General features: G+C 45.2%; 6 protein-coding genes across 6 annotated transcripts; 4 read left to right on the top strand and 2 right to left on the bottom strand.

The window, feature by feature from the left end:
• Positions 1-52: 52 nt before the first annotated feature.
• DFJ58DRAFT_714811 (uncharacterized protein) lies at positions 53-4,671 on the top strand (the record flags this gene model as incomplete). The annotated part of the gene is made up of 10 exons (XM_041384060.1): positions 53-272; positions 306-562; positions 613-903; positions 956-1,135; positions 1,184-1,277; positions 1,428-1,627; positions 1,662-2,208; positions 2,230-2,518; positions 3,917-4,257; positions 4,460-4,671. The coding sequence occupies 10 exons, from the start codon at positions 53-55 to the stop codon at positions 4,669-4,671; spliced, it is 2,631 nt and encodes an 876-aa protein (XP_041247346.1).
• Positions 4,672-4,840: 169 nt separating this feature from the next.
• DFJ58DRAFT_724578 (uncharacterized protein) lies at positions 4,841-7,563 on the top strand (the record flags this gene model as incomplete). The annotated part of the gene is made up of 5 exons (XM_041385123.1): positions 4,841-5,744; positions 5,799-6,517; positions 6,575-6,608; positions 6,663-6,823; positions 6,874-7,563. The coding sequence occupies 5 exons, from the start codon at positions 4,841-4,843 to the stop codon at positions 7,561-7,563; spliced, it is 2,508 nt and encodes an 835-aa protein (XP_041247345.1).
• A 525-nt stretch (positions 7,564-8,088) lies between these two features.
• DFJ58DRAFT_838759 (uncharacterized protein) lies at positions 8,089-10,765 on the top strand (the record flags this gene model as incomplete). Its single annotated transcript, XM_041392483.1, has 11 exons — positions 8,089-8,451; positions 8,497-9,145; positions 9,194-9,318; positions 9,370-9,387; positions 9,439-9,492; positions 9,536-9,890; positions 9,941-9,978; positions 10,020-10,217; positions 10,266-10,412; positions 10,462-10,607; positions 10,696-10,765. The coding sequence occupies 11 exons, from the start codon at positions 8,089-8,091 to the stop codon at positions 10,763-10,765; spliced, it is 2,163 nt and encodes a 720-aa protein (XP_041247344.1).
• A 5,772-nt stretch (positions 10,766-16,537) lies between these two features.
• Positions 16,538-17,561, bottom strand: DFJ58DRAFT_838758 (uncharacterized protein; the record flags this gene model as incomplete). Its single annotated transcript, XM_041392482.1, has 6 exons — positions 16,538-16,581; positions 16,753-16,978; positions 17,008-17,049; positions 17,216-17,313; positions 17,335-17,425; positions 17,451-17,561. The coding sequence occupies 6 exons, from the start codon at positions 17,559-17,561 to the stop codon at positions 16,538-16,540; spliced, it is 612 nt and encodes a 203-aa protein (XP_041247343.1).
• A 3,796-nt stretch (positions 17,562-21,357) lies between these two features.
• On the bottom strand, positions 21,358-22,028 carry DFJ58DRAFT_838757 (uncharacterized protein; the record flags this gene model as incomplete). The annotated part of the gene is made up of 5 exons (XM_041392481.1): positions 21,358-21,380; positions 21,437-21,531; positions 21,584-21,650; positions 21,770-21,867; positions 21,913-22,028. The coding sequence occupies 5 exons, from the start codon at positions 22,026-22,028 to the stop codon at positions 21,358-21,360; spliced, it is 399 nt and encodes a 132-aa protein (XP_041247342.1).
• Positions 22,029-22,226: 198 nt separating this feature from the next.
• DFJ58DRAFT_724575 (uncharacterized protein) lies at positions 22,227-23,153 on the top strand (the record flags this gene model as incomplete). Its single annotated transcript, XM_041385122.1, has 1 exon — positions 22,227-23,153. One exon carries the CDS (start codon positions 22,227-22,229, stop codon positions 23,151-23,153), a length of 927 nt encoding a protein of 308 aa, XP_041247341.1.
• Positions 23,154-25,327: the final 2,174 nt, after the last annotated feature.

Raw genomic sequence — 25,327 nt, 5'->3', positions numbered from 1 at the left:
CCGGAATCAATACCTTTACAGTTGAACGTCTCAGAATTCTCACGTGCACGCTATGTCGTCATTCCAGTGTCCTTCATGCGGCAAAGGCGGTTTCAAGAATGATGTCGCTGTTGCTCGTCACATGAGCCAACCTCGTTCTGGGTGCAGTATGTGGCTGCAGGATTTGGCATGCTTTCGCCCCGAGTCTGATGACTCTCGTATGGACTCGGATGATGAACCAAATATTTCCATGGATATGGATGATGGACCGAATATACCCGACATCGAGTCTGGTGGTTTTGGGGATTGGGATGAGATGTCTCAAGGGAGTACTGGTGGTAGTGAGAGCCAGGGAATGCCAACTCACAACTCGGAAGTTATCGACTCATATCCTGACTGCGCTCAAACATACGGCAAGGGCTACACGTTCCTCGATCTATTCAATTCCGACAATAACAGCAAACACCGTGCAATGAATCCGTATTACCCATTCAGCAGCCGGAAAGACTGGGAAGTTGGGTCGTGGCTCCTTCGCTCAGGATTGAGCATGGGGAAGATAGACAGTTTTCTTTCACTCGAGATGGTGAGTAACAAATTCGTCGATAATATTTACAATTTTTCTAAGTGATTCAGATAAAGACCCTTCCGTTGTCATTCCTTTCGGCCAGGGAACTTCGCAGTAGAGCGGAAATGTTGCCCAGCGGTCCGCGCTGGATGTCTCAAATCATACCTACAAAATTTCCTACGAAATTGCCCATTGTGTTGTATTGGCGCGATCCCCTGGATTGTATTTCAAGCCTTCTCAACCATCCTGCCTTTCATGATCAGCTGGACTTTACACCTCGCAGGGTGTATACCACTGCACAGAGGTTGTGTCGTGTGTTCTCGGAATGGGCGACAGGTGATGACGCGTGGAATATGCAGGTACGCATAGTATCATTTGTGCGAGTTGTCATACTTATCAGTTTTCGGACAGTCAGCCCTACCAAAAGGTGCAACACTCCTTGGGACCATCTTATCATCTGACAAGACGAATGTATCGACCATGACGGGCGACAGAGTTGCACATCCCCTTCTCGTTAGCCTTGCTAACATACGCATGTCTACCCGACTCAAATCGTCTTCGAATGCCTTTGTCCTTACTGCTCTACTCCCCGTCCCAAGATTCATCTACAAGAAGAAACGCATGTGAGGTGTACTTGAGGATCGCCTCATTCACGAATGCTTGGATATAGTTCTACGTCCACTCAAGGTAGCTGCCCGCGAAGGGGTCATGCTGTCAGATCCTATCGGACACAGTCGCTACTGTTTCACACCGCTCGCAAGCTATATTGTCGACACCCCGGAGGCCATGATGCTGGCTGCCGTTGGCGGGAAAACCTCTCCGGTTACTATGGCCATGTATAAACAGTTTGGAGATTCTTTCCGTCATGAACCTCGCACACGAGCAACTACACTCTCCCAGCTGGCTACTGCACGGAGTAAAGTTGATCCCGATGACATCGAGGCTTTTTTCCGTGAGGCCCAGAAGTTTCGTCTGAATGGCGTCAACACACCATTCTGGCTAGATTGGCCCCTCAGTGATCCATCACACTTTCTTACTCCCGAGTTTCTTCACCTCATCCATCGCGAGTTCTATGACCACGATGTAAAGTGGCTCATTTGCGCAGTCAGTGACACAGAGATCAGAGATCGATTTTCGGTTCTCTGTGTTGCAGGTCATCACTGGGTTCCGTCATTTTCATGGCGGGATTTCAAAACTTAAACAGGTTACAGGACGCGCTCAACGCGACATCCAGCGCTCAATTGTCGCGGTCAGCGCGGACGCAGTACCTAGCACCGTGATGGCTGCCGTACGAGCTCTCATGGACTTTTGGTACCTCGTACAGTCACCCGTAATCGATGACATCCAACTCACCCATATTTCCACGGCCCTTGAAGAATTTCACGCCAACAAAGATGCAATTATAGATGGCGGATTTCGTCGTGGTCAGCGTGGTGGAGTCATTGAGAACTGGTACATACCAAAGCTGGAGCTCATGCAGTCCATAGTTCCGAGCATAAGGAACACTGGAGTTTCTCTGCAATGGACCGCCGACACCACCGAACATGCGCACATAACGGAAATCAAGGATCCTGCTCGCTCCAGCAACAACAACAACTACGATCCCCAGATATGTCACCATCTTGACTGTACCGATAAGTGCCGCCGCTTTGACCTCGCTATGAGTCTGCTTAACAATATGGCAGACTCGAAGCGGCAGGGTTCAGATGACGTTGGCGATGTCAATGACAACGTTGATCTCGATGCAGACGACGATCACGACGATGGCGATGTTGATTTCGACACAGATGTCGATCATGATATCCCACACCTTCTAGCGATGAACAAATACCCTGGGCATTCACGTCTGACCACTAATTACTTCGAAATTGCCAAGGTCCTTCAGCACAGGGAAGCGGGAACAGTCCCTGTGCCATTGCGCGCGTTCATTATTGAACGCACAGCATTCCACCTCGCCTACGACCTGTTAAGACTGTAGCTCAAGGGTAGACAGATCCGAAGGGCTTGGCCTCAGCTCGTGCGCTGTGCCCCTTACCCGAGTACGTGCCCTTAATTTCAGAATGAAGTCCAGATGGAATCTGACGAAGTCCGAAGGACTCCCGGAGGCTGGCTACTCTGGTTGAGTGCTGGAGGACTTCCGGATGAGCGCAGGAAACTTTCGGATGAGTATAGGAAACTAAGATAGGCTGCAAGGGACAGAGTCCAAAGCAGGATAGGGTAGGAGGAGTGGTCCGAAGGACAGGACGTCCGGAGGTCTGAAGGTTAAGACGTCCGAAGGTTGCGTCGTCCGAAGGTTACGACGTCTGAAGGTTACGACGTCCGAAGGTTACGACGTCCGGAGGACCGGAGGAGCGGACAGGATTCTAGGACAAGAGAAGAAGGGCTACAACGGACAAGGTCCGGAGTAGAAACAGACGGAGGTAGACTACACTATGGTAGAGTCGGATAGACGGGGTTTAGACAGAAGTCTCGGAAAGACAGGAAGTGCCGGAAAGGCAAAGCTTCGGCTTAGGGAGTCAATCCCTAAGCATGGATATAGACAGAAGGATAAATCCGGAGGACCGGAAGGTTGGCCTAGGGAATCCTTCCCTAGGCCTAAGGAAAGGCAATACTAAGATGGACCGAAGTCCGAGATCAGAATGAGTGAAGTCTAGGATGTGAGAGAGCAAGTCTATGTTGAGCAGAATCTAAGATGATATTCGAACTAAGGAAACTTTACAGGAGTTGTACAGAGGTTTATATACTGGACGGGATCCGAGAGGATCAGTAAGCTGAAGACAAATGCTATGTACGAGCATGTGGAAACATATTGGTAAGTATGAACGGAACATAAACAAATGAACTCGGAGATGAACAAAGTACAAGGATCAATAAGCAAGACAGAAACACAGATAACCGAAGTCCGGAGTCAAGAGGATTACCATAAGGAGATAGACGCTGATTTAAGGTTTGAGCTTCGGATATGAGTATAGGTCGGATCCGGAGGTCTAGAGATATCGGATGAGCGGATCCGGAGATCTAGGTGAAGACGAGACTAGGATATAGATCATGGATATCATCCGGTAGTCTAGGGAAGGTAAAGTCTCAAATAGGATGAGCTCGGATCCGATGGGATCAAGGGTGGATGAAGCAGGCTTAGCTGCGGAGGTCCGAAGGTATGGATATATGGATGTACGAAGGTGTACGGATCCAAACCGATAGTGGACTGGAGGACTGCAGGCATGGATAAGGGTATGGAGTCATGGATAAGGGTATGGAGTCATGGATAAGGGTATGGAGGTCCGGATGTGCATCCGGAAGGTGTCCGGAAGGCGTGGGAACATCATCGGACGTAGGTCCAGAATACGGGATATGACACGACCCATCCATCAGAAATATATCTGTTGACGATGCTGCCATTAAGTTTGGCCTTCCCGACTTACGACCAGCCATTGCCGACTTTCTTCGTCGTGAGGATACTCACGGGAGGGATCACATCCATACTATTGGGGGGGCTAGAAGAGCTGGACCCACTACTCCACTTCCCTTCGACAAACTACAAGTCTGGTTTAAGCTTCGGCTCCAGGACACCGATTTTCATGATATCAGCATCATACGGCCTGCACAGACCCTCAACTGCGCACCCCCTTCTGATCCCTGGACCTCTGGCCGGTATGACACAGCCATCATCAATAACAAGGCGAGATGTGTATGGCCCACAGATGGTCTTCACGGTATGTTATTCTTACATTGTACTGAATATTTACTTATTGTCAAGTCATAGGTCATACTATTGGTCAGATCAGGCTTCTCATGCGTCCTGTTGGAAAGAGTGGCACAAATTGGTCATGGAAGGACCGCTTTCTGGTATATGTACATCGCTTTGACATTGTTCCCCAAAGCTCCGGTACCAATGATCGTGAGCCAAGTACGCAGCTCCACTTGCTCAACGAGCGAAGCGTTCAAATGGTACTCGGGTGGGTGACATCGTGCCTGTGACACAGCTCAGAGCACTTGTCAACCTCGTCCCTCGCTTCGGTGCAAGTGCGGACAACCGCCTCACCCCATATAATAGCATGGAACATGCTTCGCAGTTTTGGCTCAACAAGTATTGGGACAAGAACTCATATTTTCCTCTTTCCATGTAACTTTGACGTAGTCACCCTTTTTTATGCAATGCTCGCGTCAGTTGTGTATCTAGCCAATGGTTATTCTAGTCTATCTTATTCTTAGATCATTGGTCCAATCTTTGATGGCGCTGTGAGGCGCTATGTGGCGTGATAAGCTAGCGTTTGTCTCACTATTGTCACATACAAAATGGCTTGTTTTTTCAGGACTGTTGACAACGGAATCAAATTGTCATCACTTGTGTCTATCCCCGATGTCACTGACGTCCCTGCTATGAACAAGATCACGTCCAACGAGCTTAATCGGCTGGTCACTCACGAGGATACACCAAAGGCCTCACAACCGATACTAGGACACTTACTCACCCAAATCTTCCAGTCTTTCACAATTCCTCTTCCCGATGTGTCCAACCTTAAAATACCTTTTGGAAAAATCCTTCATCACAACCAGTGCATCAATGAAAAGTTTAGCAGTACATCACCAGATACCCTAGTGCCGCTGTATGACACTGAAGCGAAGACTTGGAACTGGGCTCTTCCAGTTGACCCCCCAGAAAATGGTAGTACTCCAGCTGGGGTTGACTCGGGGTCAGACTCGGAGGACAACGCCACACAGGAAACAACTCATGAAGAAAATTTTGCAGCGTTTCTCAATGCTTTTGCTAGTTGCTTGTCACGGTCGCGGTCCGAACTTGTAGCAATGCGCTTTGCAACCGGCACATGGAGTGCGGCCAATGCACAGAAGGCATTGCCTGGCAGCGCCATCAAGCGCAAGCCAGATATTGTCCTATCTGACGATATATCTGCCAAGTGGGGAAACATCAGGGTATCAGCAGAACTCACGCACAGTCGATACCAGCCTGCGATGCAACTCGGGAAGGCCGCGGATACCCATGCCTATATTATGATGAGTGAACAGCCCTGGAGGCGCTTCGCTCTCATATTATCATTCACAAATAAATATCGCCACCTTAGGGTCTTGATGTATGACCACTCAGGTGGTGCTGTATCCCCTCGCTTCGATATTTACACGCAACCCAACGCATTTCTACACATCATCGCTGCTATCATGTTTGGGAGTTTAGAGTGCGTCGGTTATGACACAACAGTTTCCTTCTCGAGGATTGTTTCACCACCCTGATCCAAAGATATCCACGGCTATCGTCCCATCAGAAATACTCCTGCCCGACGGAGTAGTACGACAGACCATGCTGTTACCACATCGAGCTCTGATTCTCTTCCAAATCCTGATGTATCATCCGGCGAAGCTCTTGAATCGGTCGTCTCCGATGATTCTGATGACTCTGATGACTCTGATGAGTCCTCTAGTGATTCTGCTCACGACTCAACTGAAGAGAGTCCGAGCGCCTTGCATGACTCGATGGATGAAGAGAATTCCTCCCCCCCTCAACCCACTGCAACCCGCAGCGCTCCCCTTCTTAGCCTCATATCGCAAATACCCCAGGCTGAGATGACCGAGAGCATCTATTCCGTCACCCCTCTCCCTTCCCAATTCCCTTATTCTACTCAATCACCCGAACCTTGCGGCAAGATTCGTGTAGGGGAGAAAATCTACACCATAAAGAGGATTCTTTTTGCAACCCGAGGCCTCGTTGGTCGCGGAACCGTTTGCTATTTAGTCACCTTGGACGATGAAGACTACATCATCAAAGATCATTGGGTTCTGGGCAAGGACGATAATGTAGTCCTGAACGAGATCAAGATGCTGGAGTTAATGGACAACGTCCCTGGCGTTCCAAGGCTGGTGGATTATTGGGTTGTTGAGCGGTCAGATGGTGAGCCCGACATTACCTGCAAATATCGGCACAAGGAACACCGGAGTACCAGAGGCACCAGTCGTACTCATGTGCGTCTTGTCTTGAAGCCATGTGGTCGCCCCCTTCACATGTTCTGAACGCTTAAGGAGTTCGTGCGAGCACTAAGAGATATTGTTAAGAGTAAGCATCTAGTTCGTGGTACAGGTGTCTTAAACTGATGCTCTCTGATTTTAGTCCTACAAACTGCAGTGGAGGAACGTCAGATTTTGCATCGGGACTGTAGTCTTAACAACGCGATGATCCTAGACGAGCTTGGCAGTAGTGAAGGGTTTCTTATTGACTGGGAGTTCGCAGTTCGTATTGCCGCGGATAACAAATATCCCATCGGTGGTACAGTAAGTACACCTCATTCATTAAATATTCAGTTTATTAATTCATTTGCCAGGGCACAGTCCCTTTCATGTCACGTGGGCTACTCAACCAGGTCGCAATCCTGCAGCAACAGGCGAACTCGGAATCAATGAAGAAGAAAACTCGGGCACATAAATCAACGAAAAAACCGACAACCCCGAAATCATCATCGGATTCTTTGGCTCTGCCAATATCATTTGTCGTTCACAGATTTGCGGATGACTTGGAGTCTCTTTTTTTTATATTCGCTTGGGTTTGCATCAAGTTCAGTGGTCCCAATGGCATGGTGCGCCAGGGGCCCTTACCCAATTCCTTGCTGGATCGATGGACAAGCCTTGACTTGGAAACATGCGCCGCCTTCAAGATCACCTTTTTCGCGAATCCAGCAGAAGAAAAGCGTCTCACTGATGAATTTCACCCGTACTTCAGGGACCTCATCCCCCTCGCAACCGAGTGGCGTAAAGCTCTGGCGGACAACATGATTCACCCCGTCACCTTCAGTACCATTCTTGGTATACTCAACTCGCATCTTAACAAGCTTCCCGACGACGAGGAGCTCGCAACTACTGTGAATATGCTCAAGAATGATGCTGCCGTTCTTGCGGATCGTTTCAAGGGGAAACGGCTTGCTTCAGAGTCTTTCTCTGTTGTGGAGCCTAAGCGACAGAAGTCCCATCATACTGGAGACACTGAGTCTGATTCAGCATCGGGCAGTGACGCATGACCAGGAGGGAAAGGTGATTCGATTTGTCCACCCGCTCATCATATGCTATCTTCTTTGTTATTAGCTTGTTTGCACTGGCATATGCATACCTAGAATCTCATGTACTGTGTTACGTTGTTATGATAGTTCACCTACGAGCACCCTACTGATTTTTCTCTTTCTCTTCACAATCAGACAGTTTCTTTTACGTACTACTATTCATCTTGCCAATGATGCGCACTGTTTTTGCTTATGTAATCGAAATTTGAATGTAACTCTCAGGCTGGGTGTGAAACGTTTTCTTAACTGACGTCAATATGAAGCACATCTTCTCTCGCTAGTCCCATCTGAATATCGAGTACGAGTCATGATACACAACTCTTGCGACACATTGACTCAGGTGTGTTGCTCTATTACTATCATTACTAACAATGAAGTTTTTCTCTCGCTAGTCGTCCGAATATCGATTACTGAGACATGATATAAAATCCTCGTGAGTCTGGTATAATTCATCAGCGTTGCCTCTTCCTGTTCTTTATTGCAGTGATGCCTCCCCGTGCCGTTGCCAGTCCCAAGAGGAAACGATCCAAGCGCAAAGGATCTGATGCTTTAAAGACCGGCTTGCCAAAGAAGTCGCGGGCTGCAGACATTGCCGAAGTACCCAGCATGGTACCTCTCGTGTCACTCGGCCTGGCTGGAGCAGAAGCAGCAAATGATGCTCCCCGACGTTCTGGCTGCCCTAATGCAGGAACTGGAGGTAGGAACGCCCAGCTGGAGAAAATTGGATTAGCGCTACAATCTAAGCCTCGAGCTCACGAACACAAGGGTAGGACGTCCCTTGGTCCCAATGTTCCAGTCAATCCCCAAGCCCCAGAGCCACGTCGTAAAGGTCGAAAGAAAGATTCTAAGGTAAGTGTTTAATTAATGTTGTTACTCATGTTGATTCTCCCATAGGCGGTTCCTCCACCGTATAGCTTGCTCATCAGTGATGCTCCAGATGCCTCAGCCATGGATATTGCAGAGCCCAGCTTGACATTACTACAACCTGGCAGACGGTTTGGATTTGCTGCTTCAAACACCACAGACTTTGTTCATCCCGGTACTGCTAAGCCCAATCTTCAGGTGTCGGAAAACCCATATGTCACCGTTGGGATGAAGGTCGCTGAGCAGCGAGCTAGGGACGTTATTGCTGAGCAGCGAGCTAGGGACGCTATTGCTGAGCAGCGAGCTCGGGATGCTATCAATGAGAAACGAGTTCGGGACGCTATCGCTGAGAAACGAGCTCGGGACGCTATCGCTGAGCAGCGAGTGCAGCATACCCAGAGGTCCGTCTTTTTGGAGCACAACTTAGACCCAGCTCTGCGCCAGGAGGATGACACTGTTAGGGCTCAACGTCATCTGAGGCTGCTAGGATCTGAGGAGGACAGCGACTCCAAAAGCAGCAGCAGCAACGACAGCGATGACAGTGACAACAGCGACAACAAAGATCCCGACAGAGAGGCTGACGGAGAGGATGATGAAGAGGGGGAGAATGATGACACTGTCAAGAGCTCGCAGGAGTTTGGTTGGGGGGAGGCCGGCCGGCGCCAGAAAGAACATCCAGGTAAACATCTTCGTGGCATGATTTCCCTTCATTAAATCGATATCATAGGATTTTCAAAGGATGCACTACCTTCGCAACCTCCAGTCGCTCGTCCACTCACACCTGAATTTGAATTCCAGTATTCACGTGATGAAGATGATGTTGTTGCCCTGACGAGCCTTGATAAAACCTCCGTAAGTTTTCTAGTCTAGCTGAGACCGACTCACTTCATTTTGTTCGTCCAGCGGAACGAAAGCTCTCAGGTATGATCACGTTACTTAATTGTGACACGCTTACATTTCTTTTTTTTCAAGGGCCCTCAGGACATCTCACCAGGCCTACAGCGGCAACAGTCCCAACACATTGAGGTGAGATTAGAAATTGTTCTAATTGGCGCTCACAATTAAGTAGACCATTACCTTGAAGCCCGAGGATGTATTGCAGCGCCACCATGAGAAAAACAGAAAGCCCCGTCTTCCTGACCCTGACTCCCTCAAGCTGCTAAATCAAGAAACCGAGTCTAGCGTTCAGCCATCAAGAGCCAAAAGGTCCAAGGCATCGGGTAGTGGGCCAACACCCGATCAACTATCTTGGTATGGCCCGCGCTGGAAGCGTTTTCTGGAGGATGCCAAAGCGGAATGTCGCCTGCAACATGCCCTGGAGAATCCGTTTCCAGCCTTGGTGAAGAACCTACCAGGATCAATCACCGAAGTTCTTATCGCAACGTTGGTTATGTGGGATAGGAACGGTGAACAATTTGAAGCTGGTGAGTGCTCATTTGTTCTCGTTCGTTCTCAAACTAATCTGTCATCGCAGGGGTTTGGCCTGAGCAAAAAATTAATATGTCTCAGTTGGTGCGTATTTAACTTATTCTGGGCCGATATATCGCTGACAGTCTGTACTGAAGCTGTACGACGATCTTTCAACTTGGCGATCAGACTTGAAGAAAACTGCCATAAGCATTGCACCACTATCATATTCGCTCATTCCCCCGCTTTCGGTCCCCGCTCAAGAACGTGCTGCTTGGATTGAACATGCGGCTGCTGGTTTAATCAAAGAATCACTATTCTTACGGTTTGGGGTGGACGAAATGGTGAGTGATCTTGCACTGATCGCATCTATACTGACAGAAGATTGCCAGGGGAAAACGCGAAATTTTGCCCATCCCGCCCTTCGTGAGGTTGCCATCGCATTCTTTTACACAGGGCCATATCGAATCGCGCAAAGGATGCCAGAGATCTTCTGTACGGAATTGCCACTCTCGTGTTTGGCTTTGGTTGCTGCAGTGGTAGGTTATCTCCTTCACAAATGTTGTATTAATTTTTTTTCTATACTAGTTCAATTGCGTCCTCGACGGTCTTGCGAAAAACGGACATGGAAAATCATACCCGAATTTTTCAAGCAAGGACTACAGCCCTATTTACAATCGGATGCTCATATTTCTCAAAGATATCCTTGGAGACGCGTATCATGGTCCGAGGCTGTCAGCTCAACTGCAAGAATGGGCTGCAGCGGGATGGCAAGGATCTCCACCCTCTCCGAAAACTTTTATACTAATTTCATTTGCACAGGGCCGCAGCATTGAATCTCGAAGGAGTTGTTGAGGCGAAGCACGACCACCTGCAAATTCTTCTCAACTAGTTTTCTATTCCCGCGCCCCTCTTTCATCGTTTTAGGCACCGTTGTATCATTGTGTTCCTGATCGTGATCTAATACCGTCCAACATAGTCATGTGATTGAATATATTGGTTTTGTTTTATTTTTAGTGTCGTGTAAGCAGTACAGCGAGCAATATCAGTACAGTGAACAATATCTGCACAGTTCCGGTGCTCTGTGAGTGTCTGTACATACATAGACAGCAATTTTTTTTGCCAATTTAAGTAGAATTTCGTAGTTGCTGGGTGGTCTGTGAGTGTCTGTACAGAAATTCACAGAGCAAGGTGCTACTTGATGAACTGGCTAACAGGGACCAAGCTGTGGAGCTTGCACACTGTACAGCGCTGTACACCACAAAGTGGTTTACTGATGTTGGTGGTCACCTGCCCTCAGAGCCAGTAGAACTACAAAGATTGATTTTTATTTCAGTAACAAAGCAAGATAATGACAAGTGGTAAGATACAAACTTGATCAGAAAAACGAGGCGCAGACGACTGCAGAAAAGATGGAATGATTTGGTGAAGTGGACACTTGCTTCATGTCTACTAGCATAAAAACCAAATTCACACACATCTCACTTTTCCCAGTCTGCTACATTGTCTTGCAGGATGGCAAAGGCTTCTACCTGAGTGCGCAAGGTCAAGGAGCCTTGGCCCAGTGGTATGCAGGTGGAAGATCCTCCAAGTCAGGAAGTCATCTCAAAGACTAAACCATGGCCATGGCCCATTCCATGAAAAAATCCTGGCACTTTGTCGGCAGCCACAGCGCCAGGTGGATCCAAAGACACTGGCAGTTAGATGAAACAGCACCTGAATGGTTGAGTTACTCTACTGTTCAAGTATCATTTCCTGTACAAGTACAGATTTGTGGATGCTACAGTTGTCCATGATTATGACTGAGTTTGGACCAGCCCGAGGGAATGGATTCATTTGATCAAGTAATGCATCTATGAACTGGTAAAATCTTCTCTTGGTGAAGGAGTCCTCAATGATGTCCATGAGCAGGATTCCTGATAAGCTAAGGGCTGGGAGCTGTCACAAACTGCTCATCAAACTCCTAAGAAACCATTCAAAGACACTTTCATTCCATTAGTGCCCACTACTCAAATAACTCCTATGATTGAAGATGTGAAGACATGTTCTATGATTGTGATTAGATTAGATTAGATAACATCACATCACATGACTCATTTCTGGAAGGTTCTATTATATAAACATTGTACAATTCTATTCTATTTAATGATTGGTTAATAGTTACAACTCAGATTCAATATATGTATATAGGTAGTCAATTGTAGTCAGTAGTTCCTTAGTTCAAACCTCTTGTGTATTCGTCATTGAATCGACCCAAGGTGTACTTGCTCTTATCGTCTTGTGATTATTCTTTAGTTTGAGTCCTAGTCTCTGCCCTTGTGTTTATTCATTATAGGGGTTGTGACAGGAGCACTGAGTATCTATCAGTTCTTGGAAATGAGTACACTTCTACTTCAAGTGATTGTTGACTGATCATACCTTAAGCCATGAACAAAAAATTGTAATGCCCTTCTATTCATTCGTGGGTAGCCATAACCATGATGGCCAGTACAATGATCTATGGAGCTCTCATTGACAAAGATATGTTGGTCAGGTCTATACTCAAGGCCAATCTGATACATGTATTCAGCATGTTTATCAAGGTTCCGCTCTCTCACTTCTCAAGCAACCTATCACACATGTCAATCAAACATTGTTGTCAATGAGAATCAAGACACTAACTTTCTTCCTTGAATAGCCCGTGCGATGAAGTGTTCGCCAGATCATGGACAATGACAAGTGTTTCCCATGAGCCTTGCTCATCTCATCATGGAGCTCGTCTAGATACATATCACAGTTGTGGGACAAACAGCCATGCATGTACTTTTGTCATGTCAGAATTTGTGCAGAAAGAGATTGAATCTGGATGCACCTCAAAAATTTTCAAGTTCACCATTCAAGTTCTACCACTATGATTACCATTCTGGCTTTCTTTGTATGGGTTCCCAGTCAATTTATAGCATTGTGCAATCTTTGCTATTGTTGATTTGCTTGCACCAGTGTATGCATGATTTCAGATGTGTCAAGGAGCAGTAGCATTCAGATGATAATTTTACATAGTTCTTGTGATGATTTGTGACCTTTCATAGTAGGGTAAGAGAGATGTTCAACCAATGTTTGACTGGAGAAAAAAGTGTTGTTGTAAACTGTTGGCTCTGAGGGCAGGTGACCACCAACTTCACCGAATCACTTAGTTTTTCCACTGGTCATCTGCATTCAATTTTTCTGATCAGTTTTGTCACTTGGATCATGTCAATAGCTTGCTTCATTGTTGAGATAAAAATCAATCTTGGTAGGACTACTTCTCAGAAATAAATGCACATTTTCTTTTGGGAATTACTGCTGGTCTCTACCATTATGCAAACTGCTGTAACTAAGGTACTATGAATGATTTATTTAGTAGAGACTAACCTTACTAAGGCCCATTCTGCAACCACTTGTTTCATGTGTTTGGGTCTGTTCTGTTTTGAAAAAGACACTCCCATGGTGTCTTGTTATCTGTTAAGACCGTAGCTCAAGGGTAGACGGATCCGAAGGGCTTGGCCTCAGCTCGTGCGCTGTGCCCCTTACCCGAGTACATGCCCTTAATTTCAGAATGAAGTCCAGATGGAATCCGACGAAGTCCGAAGGACTTCTGGAGGCTGGCTACTCTAGTAGAGTGCTAGAGGACTTCCGGATGAGTGCGAGAAACTTCTGGAGGAGTATAGGAAACTCTGGAGGAGTTTCATCCACTGTATTAGATCCGAAGGTAAGACTTCCCAAGGTAAGTTTCCTAGATAGAAACACATAGAGGATAGGCTGCAAGGGACAGAGTCCAAAGCAGGATAGGATAGGAGGAGTGGTCTGAAGGACAGGACGTCCGGAGGTCTGAAGGTTAAGACGTCCGAAGGGTACGACGTCCGAAGGTTATGACATCCGAAGGGTACAACGTCCGAAGGTTATGACGTCCGAAGGTTACGACGTCCGAAGGTTAGGAGGACCGGAGGAGCGGACAGGATTAGGACAGGAGGGGAAAGGCTACTATGGACAAGGTCCGAAGTAGAAACAAACAGAGGTAGACTACACTTGAGTAGAGATGGAGTTGACAGGAAGTAGACAGAAGTCTCAGAAAGACAGGAAGTGCCAGAAAGGCAAAACTTCAGTCTAGGGAATCAATCCATAGACTTCAGAACAGAGACATAGGGGACAAATCCGAAGGTCCGGATTTCCGGCCTAGGGAATCCATCCCTAGGCCTTGATGGAAAGGCAGAACTCAGATGGACCAAAGTCCGAGACAAGAATGAGTGAAGTCTAATGTGGAAGAGCAAAGTCTAAGATGCGAGAGAGCAAGTCTATGTTGATATTCGAACTGAGGAAACTTTACAGGAGTTGTACAGAGGTTTATATACTGGACGGGATCCGAGAGGATAAGTAAGCTGAACACAAATGCTATGCACGAGCATGTGGAAACATATTGGTAAGTATGAACGGAACATAAGTAAATGAACTCGGAGATGAACAGAGTACAAGGATCAATAAGCAAGACGGAAACAGAGATAACTGAAGTCCAGAGTCAAGGGGATTACCATAAGGAGATAGACACTGATTTAAGGTTTGGGCTTTGGATATGAGTATAGGTCAGATCTGGAGGTCTAGAGATATTGGATGAGGCGTCTGGATATTGGATGAGTGGATCTGGAGATCTAGGTGAAGACAAGACTAGGATATGGATCATGGATATAGACCGGTAGTCTAGGGAAGGTAGAGTCCAAGATGGAATGAGCTTGGATCCGATAGAACTAAGGGTGGATGAAGCAGGCTTAGCTGTGGAGGTCCAGAGGTATGGATATATGGATGTACAAAGGTGTACGGATCCAAACCGATAGTTGTTACAGTCAAGTACGCCCCTATTCATTTTCTTTCTTTTACATCATTGTATTACATCACGATCGCATCTTGCCGTCGCTAGATGATCTATTTTCGTTATCTTTGACTCGTCTTATCTCTGACTCATCTTATCTCTGACTCGTCTTATCTCTGACTCGTCTTATCTCTGACTCATCCCTATGATCTCATCGTACCGGCCCTAAAGTCGTTTCCATGTACTATATAAACTCGTCCTGTACCATGTAGTTCTTTACTTTAATCTTACTAGGTTTTACCTGGAACTTCCTTCGCTTAAGACCTCCAATCTTAAGTCGTATTGAACTTGATTCAAGTCGAGGACACTCTCCTTGTCTTGTCTTAGAACATCGAACTTCGGTATACGCCGAAGCCTTGAACCGACCTTGGCCGATTACTCTTATCGAGTAGCCATATGTCTGAACTATCCTAGTTCGTAATAATAGTGGACTGGAGGACTGAAGGCATGGATAAGGGTATGGAGTCATGGATAAGGGTATGGAGGTCCGGATGTGCATCCGGAAGGCGTCCAGAAGGCATGGGAACATCATCGGACATAGGTCCGGAATACGGGATATGACATTATCTAAGGGTCTTATATATGACATGTATATAGTGACAACACAACTATACAGGATAAGACTTCTTGCCAGTCCTTAAGTACACGGTCTACGACTTTTCTAGTTTTTGTGGTAGATAATGTGCTGAGTTCTTGGGAGGAATGTCTTTCAATATTCTCCTTCTTGTTCCTCGATTAGTTTAAACCTTGTGGTCTCAAAATACTGAGTGTGAAGTTTGTACATGTTTTGGCAAGTGTGTGTTTGTGGATTGTGAAATATGTCTATGCTCTTGAAATACTGAGTGTGAAGTTTGTATATGTTTTGGCAAGTGTGTGCCTGTGGATTCATGATGTGTGTCTCGTGATTTGTGTCTCCCTTCCTGAAAAAGAGAGAGGAAAGTAGTGCTGATAGAACTTAGCTAGGTAGTTGTACATTGTTATATAGTCAACCCCTGCAAGGTAGTATATAACTTGAATAGATGTTTTTTATTTTTAACTTCAAGGCTGCTGAATGGCTTGCACTTAGATCTTACTGGTTCTCATACAGTTTGAGAAAAGAGTGTTAAGTGGGAAGCTTATATTACATGGGTGAAAATGGGCTCCTTATATACCTTTTGGGAGGCCATCTTACTAAGCATGATTCATACATAGATTGGTAAGAATGTGCTTACAAACTTGTGTTGAATCAGCTTGTTTACTAATGTACATACAAAATGAAGTGTAGTATTACAAAGAATGAAAAGTGAAAAGCATGAGTCATCACTTGCTGCTCTTAAGGGGCAGTTTCAGTCCCTCCAAGAGCTTCACCTCAATATTCACACAGAAAGAGAGCTTCAGATTGCTATCCATTGGATTATGTGTTGCATCATTTTGCACAACATGATCATTCAATTTGAAGCTCACCATTGCAAGCAGGATCCAAAGTTCTATTGTTCTCAGAGGTGGGTTGAATGGGAGGCCAGAGAATTTGCAGCTTAAGAGACTGAAGACCCTGATGGAGATAAAGTTGTGGGTGACAGGTCATATGAGGGTACTCCAGGGCAAGCTTCTCATTTGAAGATGATGGATCAACTGTTTGACAGTCCTTACTCAAGAGCTGAACATAGGGAAGGGTAACTTGAAAGAACCAGGGTCACATTGGCAATCAGAAGATATGTACATGTACTACTACAACAGATTTCAAGAAATGTGTATATGAAATGACATAACAAATATTTTTAAAAAAACAGCAACAGCAACACATAATCAGGATGATGGTGACAAGGACCAGGGACTAGGAACATCTCCACCTGCAGTATATATCATCATAGTCTTGTATCGTATCTTGAGGTACTAAGTCTCAGTCTCCTTCTCCTGCAAAGCAGCTGCAGCCTGAAGACAGAGGATCACCTTGTCCTTGGCCTCCTGCTTGCATTAGTGTGTGGCAGCTGGGAAGATCATTTCATGTAAATGGGACTCACAGCGCCATTGGTGTTCCTTTTGCTGGGATTGATAGTTCATCTTCAGGGTGTAACACTTATTCCTCAATTCCCAGTACTCAGACATGTCACTATGCATACTTTTGATCTTATCATTGAGCATGCTGATCTGACCCTCCATATCTGCCACCAAAGTCCTCTTATTTTGCAAGCTCATGAAGCTCTGTGGCTTCATGGAAAGAGATGTTTGTGATGCTGTTGGTGAAATCTAATAGTCAGATGAAAACATAGGCTGACAAGGATGTTGTTAATGATGAAGAGGAGCAGCTGTGCAAGATTCTAATGACAAAGGAAGTTTGTATGACACATGGCTGCTAAGCAAAGTAGAATCAAACACCTTGTGGCTGTGATGTATAGGCATCTGTGCCTTGTACAGGAGAATGAATGAATTGATGCTGACACAAGGTGGAGACAGAGAAGCTGCATACTGCCACTTATGGCCTACCACTTTGGGAGGACTGTTAAGGCTAATGGCACAATGCCAGGAGGAGTTGACCTCCAGCCTATCCTTCTCCTCATCACCACATATCTTGAAGTCCCTATCTAAGGTATTCAATGCATTACCTAGAGGGGCACTGAAAGGGCTATCATCAACATGAGAGTCATCCTCCATATCACTGTCAGGAACATTGATCAGACCACCCTCCACACCAGGCTGAGGAAAAAGAGGGGGAGGATACTGCAAAGGAGTGGAGGGAGGGTGCTATGAAAGAGAGGAAAAGGGGGTGCTGTGAAAGAGGGAGGAGAGGGTGCTGCAAAGAAGGGGGAAATAGGCTGAGCGCCAGCAGCATATTTGCTTTGGTGAGTGGGCTGAACACTTGGGGGAATGGGCTGAGCACTTGTGGAAATGAAACAAGGATTCAGGGAAGGGAGTTCAGAACAAGTAGTGTATTGGTGAGATGAGGGACCAGCCACCCCACATAAATTCACGATGTCTTAATAACCGAGGGTCTTATATGAAAACGTGTAAGAATGTAATGACACCACAATTACACTGGATAAGACTTCTTGCCAGTCCTCGATTAACACGGTCTACGACTTTTCTTCTTTCGTGGTAGATAACGTGTGAGTTCTTGGGAGGCTCGCTAAACCAATCAGTCAGATTAACTTAGCCGGAGCTTTATTATCTCTGATTGAAACTATGGGATTGTCTAGGATATACCGTCTAGACACTTGAACTGGTTTCCTGAATATATGGTTAACTGTTGAGAAGCTGGTCTCAAATGTGACTACGTGGACCAAAGCTCGTGTTGGTCAATATACAAATACCTGGTGAGAACGCTGGTCTCACAAATAACAACAATGACAAATAAAAATAAATAAAAAACAATGACAAATAGCAACAATGACCAAAGCTCGTGTTGGTCAGTATACAAATACCTGGTGAGAACGCTGGTCTCACAAATAACAACGTTGACCAAAGCTTGTGTTGGTCAGTAAACACTACGTGGTGAGAACACTGGTCTCACAAAACTGGGTTTCTATCGCGAGAAACTTACGTAATCTCAAGGGAAACACTTTCCCTGCACTTGCCTGGACAGTTCTTACAAAGGAAATGGGCTTTGTAAGCAGCAATTTGTTCAGACTGAAGCTTCTTAGGTGAGAGTTCAATTTGCTCAAGAGGGAGATTCTTGAATGCAACAAGTGGGAGATCTATTTTTTTGGGGGAGAATGGGCTCTCCTTATATACATTTTGTGTGGGAATATTATGTAAGTAAAAAGGTGATGTAATGACTTCAGAATGTGGGAAGAATATTCCAAAAACTGGAGCAGAATGTTCTAGCAGGTGCAAAAGAACATTCCAGAATATTCATGGTGGGATAATGACATCATTCTGAGTCACTATGAGTCACTATGAGTCATTATGAGTCATTGGAATGTTCTAGCAAATTCCATGGAACATGACATCATTATGACATCACTATGATATCATATCTTTCAACCAAAATACCTGCAGGAGTGTAGGTGAAGTCCTATGACATCATTATGACATCATACCCTGTAGGTACAATTTTATGAAGCATCTGATTAGTCAGAGCATCCTAATAGAAAAGTAAAGTAAAGAAACACTAGAGAAAACAACTCAGAAATAATGGAACAAATAATAGTACACAATACGCGGGCTTTTTAGATAGGTTTTTGTTAGGCTTTGAACTTTTCTCTATGGGTTTCTCTAGCCAAAGTGAATAAGCCAAAGGAAAGGCAATACCTTAGCCTTCATTTTGCTTCTCATATCAACTAGGTCATTATGTGATTCCCATCTCACATATGACTTTTCTTCAAAACATGGTGGATTCATGAATCACTGAGGGAAAACTGAAACTATTGGACCAAGGTTTGATACCAAGGTATGGGTTGACTAGTCTGAGGACTAAGCTAACAGACTTTGTCTTTTAGGGGGATACCTAGTAGTCATGTCCATGCATGATTCCCAAATCATGCAGGACAACGAGTGCTGTCATGCATGGTATGGAAATCATACCATGACATATGTAGACAGGAAATAATCACAGGAGAGTTGACTAATGTATACTTCATTGTATTATAGGCTTGTGACAGATTTACTTGTACTTATATTTCCAGTATGTTAGTTTCCATCAGTTTCTTTCCCTTTCTTTTTTCAAGGCTTATTCAGCCACCAATTTTACTCAGTGAGCCACTAATATGTTACTAAGTGTGTTATGTGATTGGCAATATTCTGATTTTCAAGGATTCTTCATGAATTTGTTACGCAGTTTCCATTTATTTCTGTTTGTTTCCATTTCTTTCAGCCACAGAATCCTTCAGTGAGCCACCAGATGTGTTTGTAAGCATGTCATGTGATGGGCAATATGCTGATTTGTAAGGATTTGTTGTGCTTTGTCATGCTTTGTAATATCATTTACCATTTATGTATATTGGATTGATAAGCAGCTGATTTAGCACTGCCAAATGTCATGGTTAGTAAGCCAGTGACTTATGAATGTTGTGATGAGTCATACTTAGTAAGAGGGCCTCCAAAAAGGTACATGTATAAAAGGAGCCCATCTTGCACCAAGTAATGATAACTTTCCACTTTTATTCTTCTCTCAAACCATGTGAGATCTAGTAAGATTCAGAAAGTGCAGGCCAAATAGGTTACCTTGAAGTAAGATCTATGACACTTCTACTACTAGTTATATACTACCTAAAAGAGAGGTTGACTATATAACACTGAGACAGCTTTCATACTTTGCTTTATGTATTTAAGATAGTTCTCTCTTAAATGAGAAGAGAGACACAAGAACAAGGCAAAGTTGAGACAGACTTTCATAGGTTGAAACACAACCTACTAGGGTAAAACATACCTAAGAGTACACTGAGAAACTTTGTATCACTGAAATCATGAGAAAGGCAAGAAGAGGACATGTCAGTAAATCCTCCCAAGAACTCACATGTTATCTACCACAAAAATTAGAAAAGTCGTAGACCATTGTGGGTATCACAACCTGGCAGGCACAGATGAAATAAAATGCTCTACCAGTATAAGTGAGTCTCGGCTCTGCCTAGCTGCTATACTTGCAGGATACAAGAGCGTTCAACCCTAAAGGGGAAGCAAGGAAAGCAAGGATCTACAGAATGATGCTGATCAACCCTGATGAATGGCGGTGAAAGTGCGAGAAACACACTGAAGGTGTGTGTGGGGAAGCGATGTGCAAAAGAGTGCGAAGTGTGGGAAGGTAGTGCAAGCGGTGCACAAGTGTAAAAGACGTGAACTGAGACGATGATATGATGAAAAGTGCAGATATAGACAGATACTGATAGTGCCACTAGCTATAGACTGATGCTAGGGCCTTAAGATGATGACAGATGCATGCATTGCATGGAACTAACTGCCAAGTAACATGGTGGTAGAAAGATGGGTGGTAGCTGGTTGGTAAAAGGTAGGTGTAAAATGAACATGAAAGTATGTAAGTTCTACTTAAGTGCTTTCCCAGGGCTCGGAGCCAAATAGGGAGCGCTCTAAGTATGTAAGTGATGTAAGTGATGTAAGTGATGTAAGGTAAGGGTCCATAATGAAATACAAAGTGTAATATGCTCAATATGGTCTGATAATGAAAAGGGACGCACCTAGGAACTGATTGGACAATGGATGGATGCTCCTAGATGATGCGCAATGTAAAGCACTTAAGTGCGAGAAAGCGCACAGGGAGCGCGACAAATGCGCTAAGCACACATGTGTGGGAATGTGAAATGCAAAAGTGTGCAAAAGTGTTGCACCTATGGCGCATTTTGCAGGAAAGCTGCGCATTATATGCAGAATGACTGAAGACATGATAGAAGTCACATACGGATGATGGTGTGAGTCATGCAATAAAGGCCAATTGTCAAAAGTCGTAATATGGGCCATATGCACCTGCAGAGACTCAAGTCTCTACACTGTGTACTTAAGGACTGGCAAGTAGTCTTATCCCTGTATAGTTGTATTGTCACTATACACAAGTTCTATTTAAGACCCTTAAGTAGCAAGACACTGTGTAGAATTCTGCTGTGTGGTCAACTCCCAGTTGGGAGGTGTAATCTTTGGCACCACATGTTGGGTTGGAAAATAGTATGGGGTGGAGTCAGTCATACCATGGAAAGCACTTGTTCTGGAAATAGAATAAGTCAAATAAAATAAAAGAGAATGGTAAAAAAAAACACTCACTGTGTAGATTGATAGCCCCATTTTCATCGAGTGGGGTGACACCAGCAATGGTCCTATTGAATTTTTTGAGCTGCTCCTTGAATGATTTCTTAAGACTTTGAAAAATTGAATTAGTAGCTACAAATGTGAGTGATAGAAATCACTTACAAAGTGACACAATTGCCCACTGCTACATCAATTTTTTTCAGATCCTCAGCATATGTGGCTGGATATTCTTTGTCAGTTGCAAAGATGAGTATCACCATGAATTGATAAACTTCCCCCTTGTCCTTTCCAGAAGGACGGTGTGACAGTTTAGTTTTCCCTGAGCTTAGATTGACCTTTTTTACATACCTTCACTTATCCCCACTGGAGTAGGGGACCCCGGGGGTAGGAGCCAAGTGGCAGCCGAGTAGCACCATAGTTTAGCGAGCCATTCAGTGTCCTTCAGGCTTTGTCATAGAGTAATGCTCTTCACCACTTCTTGCCTTGCTCACGACACACAGGCACACAGTTGTGGATACACCGTTCCAACTGGTGAACAGAGCGAGTTTGCCTCAACCAAGCTTGCTTTGGTCCTTCCCCCTTTGAGTCCAGAGTCCAGAGTCCACATTACCCAGAGTTAGAGAGAGTCTCATTGAGTAACGAGCAACACGTATTAGAGTCAACGGACTCCTAGAGTTCAGTGTCCAGGGTAGAGAAGCCCATCGACACCGAGCACTTTCATGTACATTCACGCACTTTGGCATACTCTCGCGCACTTTCAACCGCAACCACCACTGTTTTTTGGCTCCCGCACTTTTATAGCATCATGTCTGTCCCTGCTAGACCTTCCTGCCACAAGTTTACTGGCATGCAGGACGCTTCTGAATGGATGGAAGATTTTAGCTGCGCACTTGATGCCGCCAGCATTGCAATAGCCTCCTGCCATATATGCTTTAGCCGCTCTCTCACAGGCACTGCATTACAGTGGTTTTTTGACTTACCATACAATGAGAAGCTTTCTTGGCAAAAGCTCAAATCTGCATTTTTGACCAGATGGTCCCGCAACTTTCCGCATACCACACCTGCAGTAATTGCTACACCTCTCAACACCTCCTCCTCTGTCTATTCTGAGCACTCCACACAAGATCTCACAAGGGAACAGAAGGCTGCGCTCATACAAGCTGGAACTATGGTTGCCCCCATCCATCTTTACAGAGACCACAGCTTCCAGACCACCTCTGTCGCAGTGAAGACTTACATAACATGCAGTACACAAACTGAGACACTATACACTGTCAGTCCACGACCAGCACCTACTAATGGCACGAGCCCTGCTCAGTCATTTAACTGGGCAGATGACGTTGATTCAACTGTTCTGTCCACATTCCCCACTCAACCAACACTTCCATCACAACAACCATATAAGTTTTCTGTTCTATGGAGCTCAAACACCAACCCATGGTCTAGTCTTCAGTGCCATCACTGTCGGTCATCAGATCAATGCAGTCACAGCTTCCCACAGCGAGCACAGCCCCAGCCTGACTTTGAACTGCCCAAGGTAGCACTGGCAGTTGCAGCATCAGACAACATGCTCATCAAACCCTCTGTAAATTTCACTGCAGCATCAGCAACTGTTGACTTTGTTGCATCCCCACCATGTCCAGCGCTCGAAATACCTGGTGCACAAACTCACATTGTGTCACTGGATTGGGAACAAGATCCACGTCTTCGAGATCTGAGCTGTGCTCTTTGAACACTAAGTTGGACACACATGTCAGACCGAGTTTCTGCATTTAGAGGGTGATGAGGATGCCGCTGTTTTCTCAAGAGGGGCACATGGAGTAGGGGACCCCGGGGGTAAGAGCTGAGTGGCAGCCAAGTAGCACCGTAGTTTAGCGAGCCATTCAGTGTCCTTCGGGCTTTGTCGTAGAGTAGTGCTCTTCACCACTTCTTGCCTTGCTCACGACACGCAGGCACACAGTCATGGATACACCACTCCACCACTTTCCTTAGTTTATGTTCACATTTTTACTGCTTACATAAGCATGTCTCCCTTTCACCACTGTCAGTACCAGTCTGAATCACAGTCTTTGTTTTGATGATATTTCTACTCTCTGAGCTCTGAGTCTAGTACAGAAACCCTTTAGGGTCAAATAGCAGCTAGGCATAGCAATTTTGACCCAACATTTGAAGAGTACTTTACAGTTCTCTTCTTGTTGTGTTTCCCTCAATGGTCCTCATTGCTGGAACTTGAAGTGGCAGATTTTTTACCCTCATAGAATAGTATGCAGATGTCCGCAGAGTCAGTGGTAAGATGTTGCACTAGGGTGTCTGTGATGAAGGTCTTGGGGTCTCATCCAGTGGACAATTATCTTTACAGTAGTCCTAGGAGCCTGGAGATTAGCTCCACATTCTTGACCTTTCCCTCTTCTGGAGGATGTGGACAGTTGTGGCAGCTCCATTGCCTTTAGGCAAGTTTGAGCATTCACTTGTAACCTTGCAGAACAGCAGACACATTGACAAGCAAGAGGCATTGGAGTTTAAGCTCCAATTTGCAATGTTGGCCAACTCCATCATTTGGCTGTGCTAGAGACTAATTTAGCCAGTTCTTTATCAAGCATTTTAGCAAGTTTAGAAAACTACTTTGATTCCCACCAATATTTAGCCAGCTGCTCATTCCCATGCTTCCAGCCACTCAGGAATTGTGTTGGGAGGCCAATAGTAGAATTTAGCCTCCTGACATGATTCCTGACCTGATTGATGGTGTACCTTATAGAAGCTGCATCAAGATAATGTCGAGTCTCTTATTTTGTCTTAAACATGACTTTTGACTTATCACATCAAATAAGGAGAATCAAGTCAAAACTTTGTTACTTTAAATAAGGAGAAATAAGTAGGTCCTTGTGCTTAGGACAAGTGTCATATACCATATTCCCAGGTACAGATCCGAAGATCCAGATCTCAGATCCGATCCAGATCCGATGGACATATCCGTCGTCCAGTCCACAGATCCGATCTGATCCTTATTTCATGTCCTGTTCATATAACTCTAACTATCGTTCATCTCCTTTTGGCATTCCTGTACACCGGTATACCGGTTATCCTTCACTTCTGTTATGCTTACTGATCTGCTACACTTACTGATCTGCTTTAGCTTATACTTCATTCCCGGTTATGATTCGTTATCCATCCAACTTACCGATATGCTGTACACATACTTTGCTTATACTTCGTACATAGCCTCGCACCTTTGCTTATTGATCATTCCGTTAGTTATCCGTAGTATATAAACCCTTGTACATGCGCTGTAGTAGAGCAGTTCGAATATCATCTTAGATTGCACTCATTCCATCTGGACTCTAAGTCCCTCCGTTATCCATCTGGACTTGAGTACGATACTCTTGTCTACTCTGAGACTTAGGATTGATTCCTATAGTCTATATATCCGCCTCTGTCTTCGGACAGTATTCACCCGTTAGTTTCTAGTTCGGATCCGATCTGGATTAGCCATTACTCTATACGTTCGATATCCGGAAGCCTTAACAGATCCATTACGATACTTATCCGTCTCACTAGACGCAATACCCTAGCACTCTGAAATAAGGGGCAAGACTCGGGAAAGGGGCACAGCGCACAAGCTGAGGCCAAAGCCCTTCGTATCTGATACTACTTGAGTACGGTGTGGGTATCACAACCTGGCAGGCACATATAAGAAAAGTGCTCAGCCAGTATAAGTGAGTCTTGGCTCTGCCTAGCTGCTATACTCGCAGAATGCAAGAACGTTCGACCCTAAAGGGGAAGCAAGGAAAGCAAGGATCCACGGAATGATGCTGAACAACCCTGGTGAATGGCGGTGAAAGCGCGAGAAAGCGCGCGCGGGAAAGCGAAGTGCGAAAGTGCGCGAAGCGCGGGAAGGTAGTGCAAGTG

The sequence above is a fragment of the Suillus subalutaceus genome (genome assembly GCF_016647625.1).
Source record: "Suillus subalutaceus strain FC151 chromosome Unknown DFJ58scaffold_20, whole genome shotgun sequence".
Taxonomy (NCBI): domain Eukaryota; kingdom Fungi; phylum Basidiomycota; class Agaricomycetes; order Boletales; family Suillaceae; genus Suillus; species Suillus subalutaceus.
The sequence above is the reverse complement of the archived record's forward strand: the minus strand, read 5'-3'. Positions and strand labels throughout refer to the sequence as shown.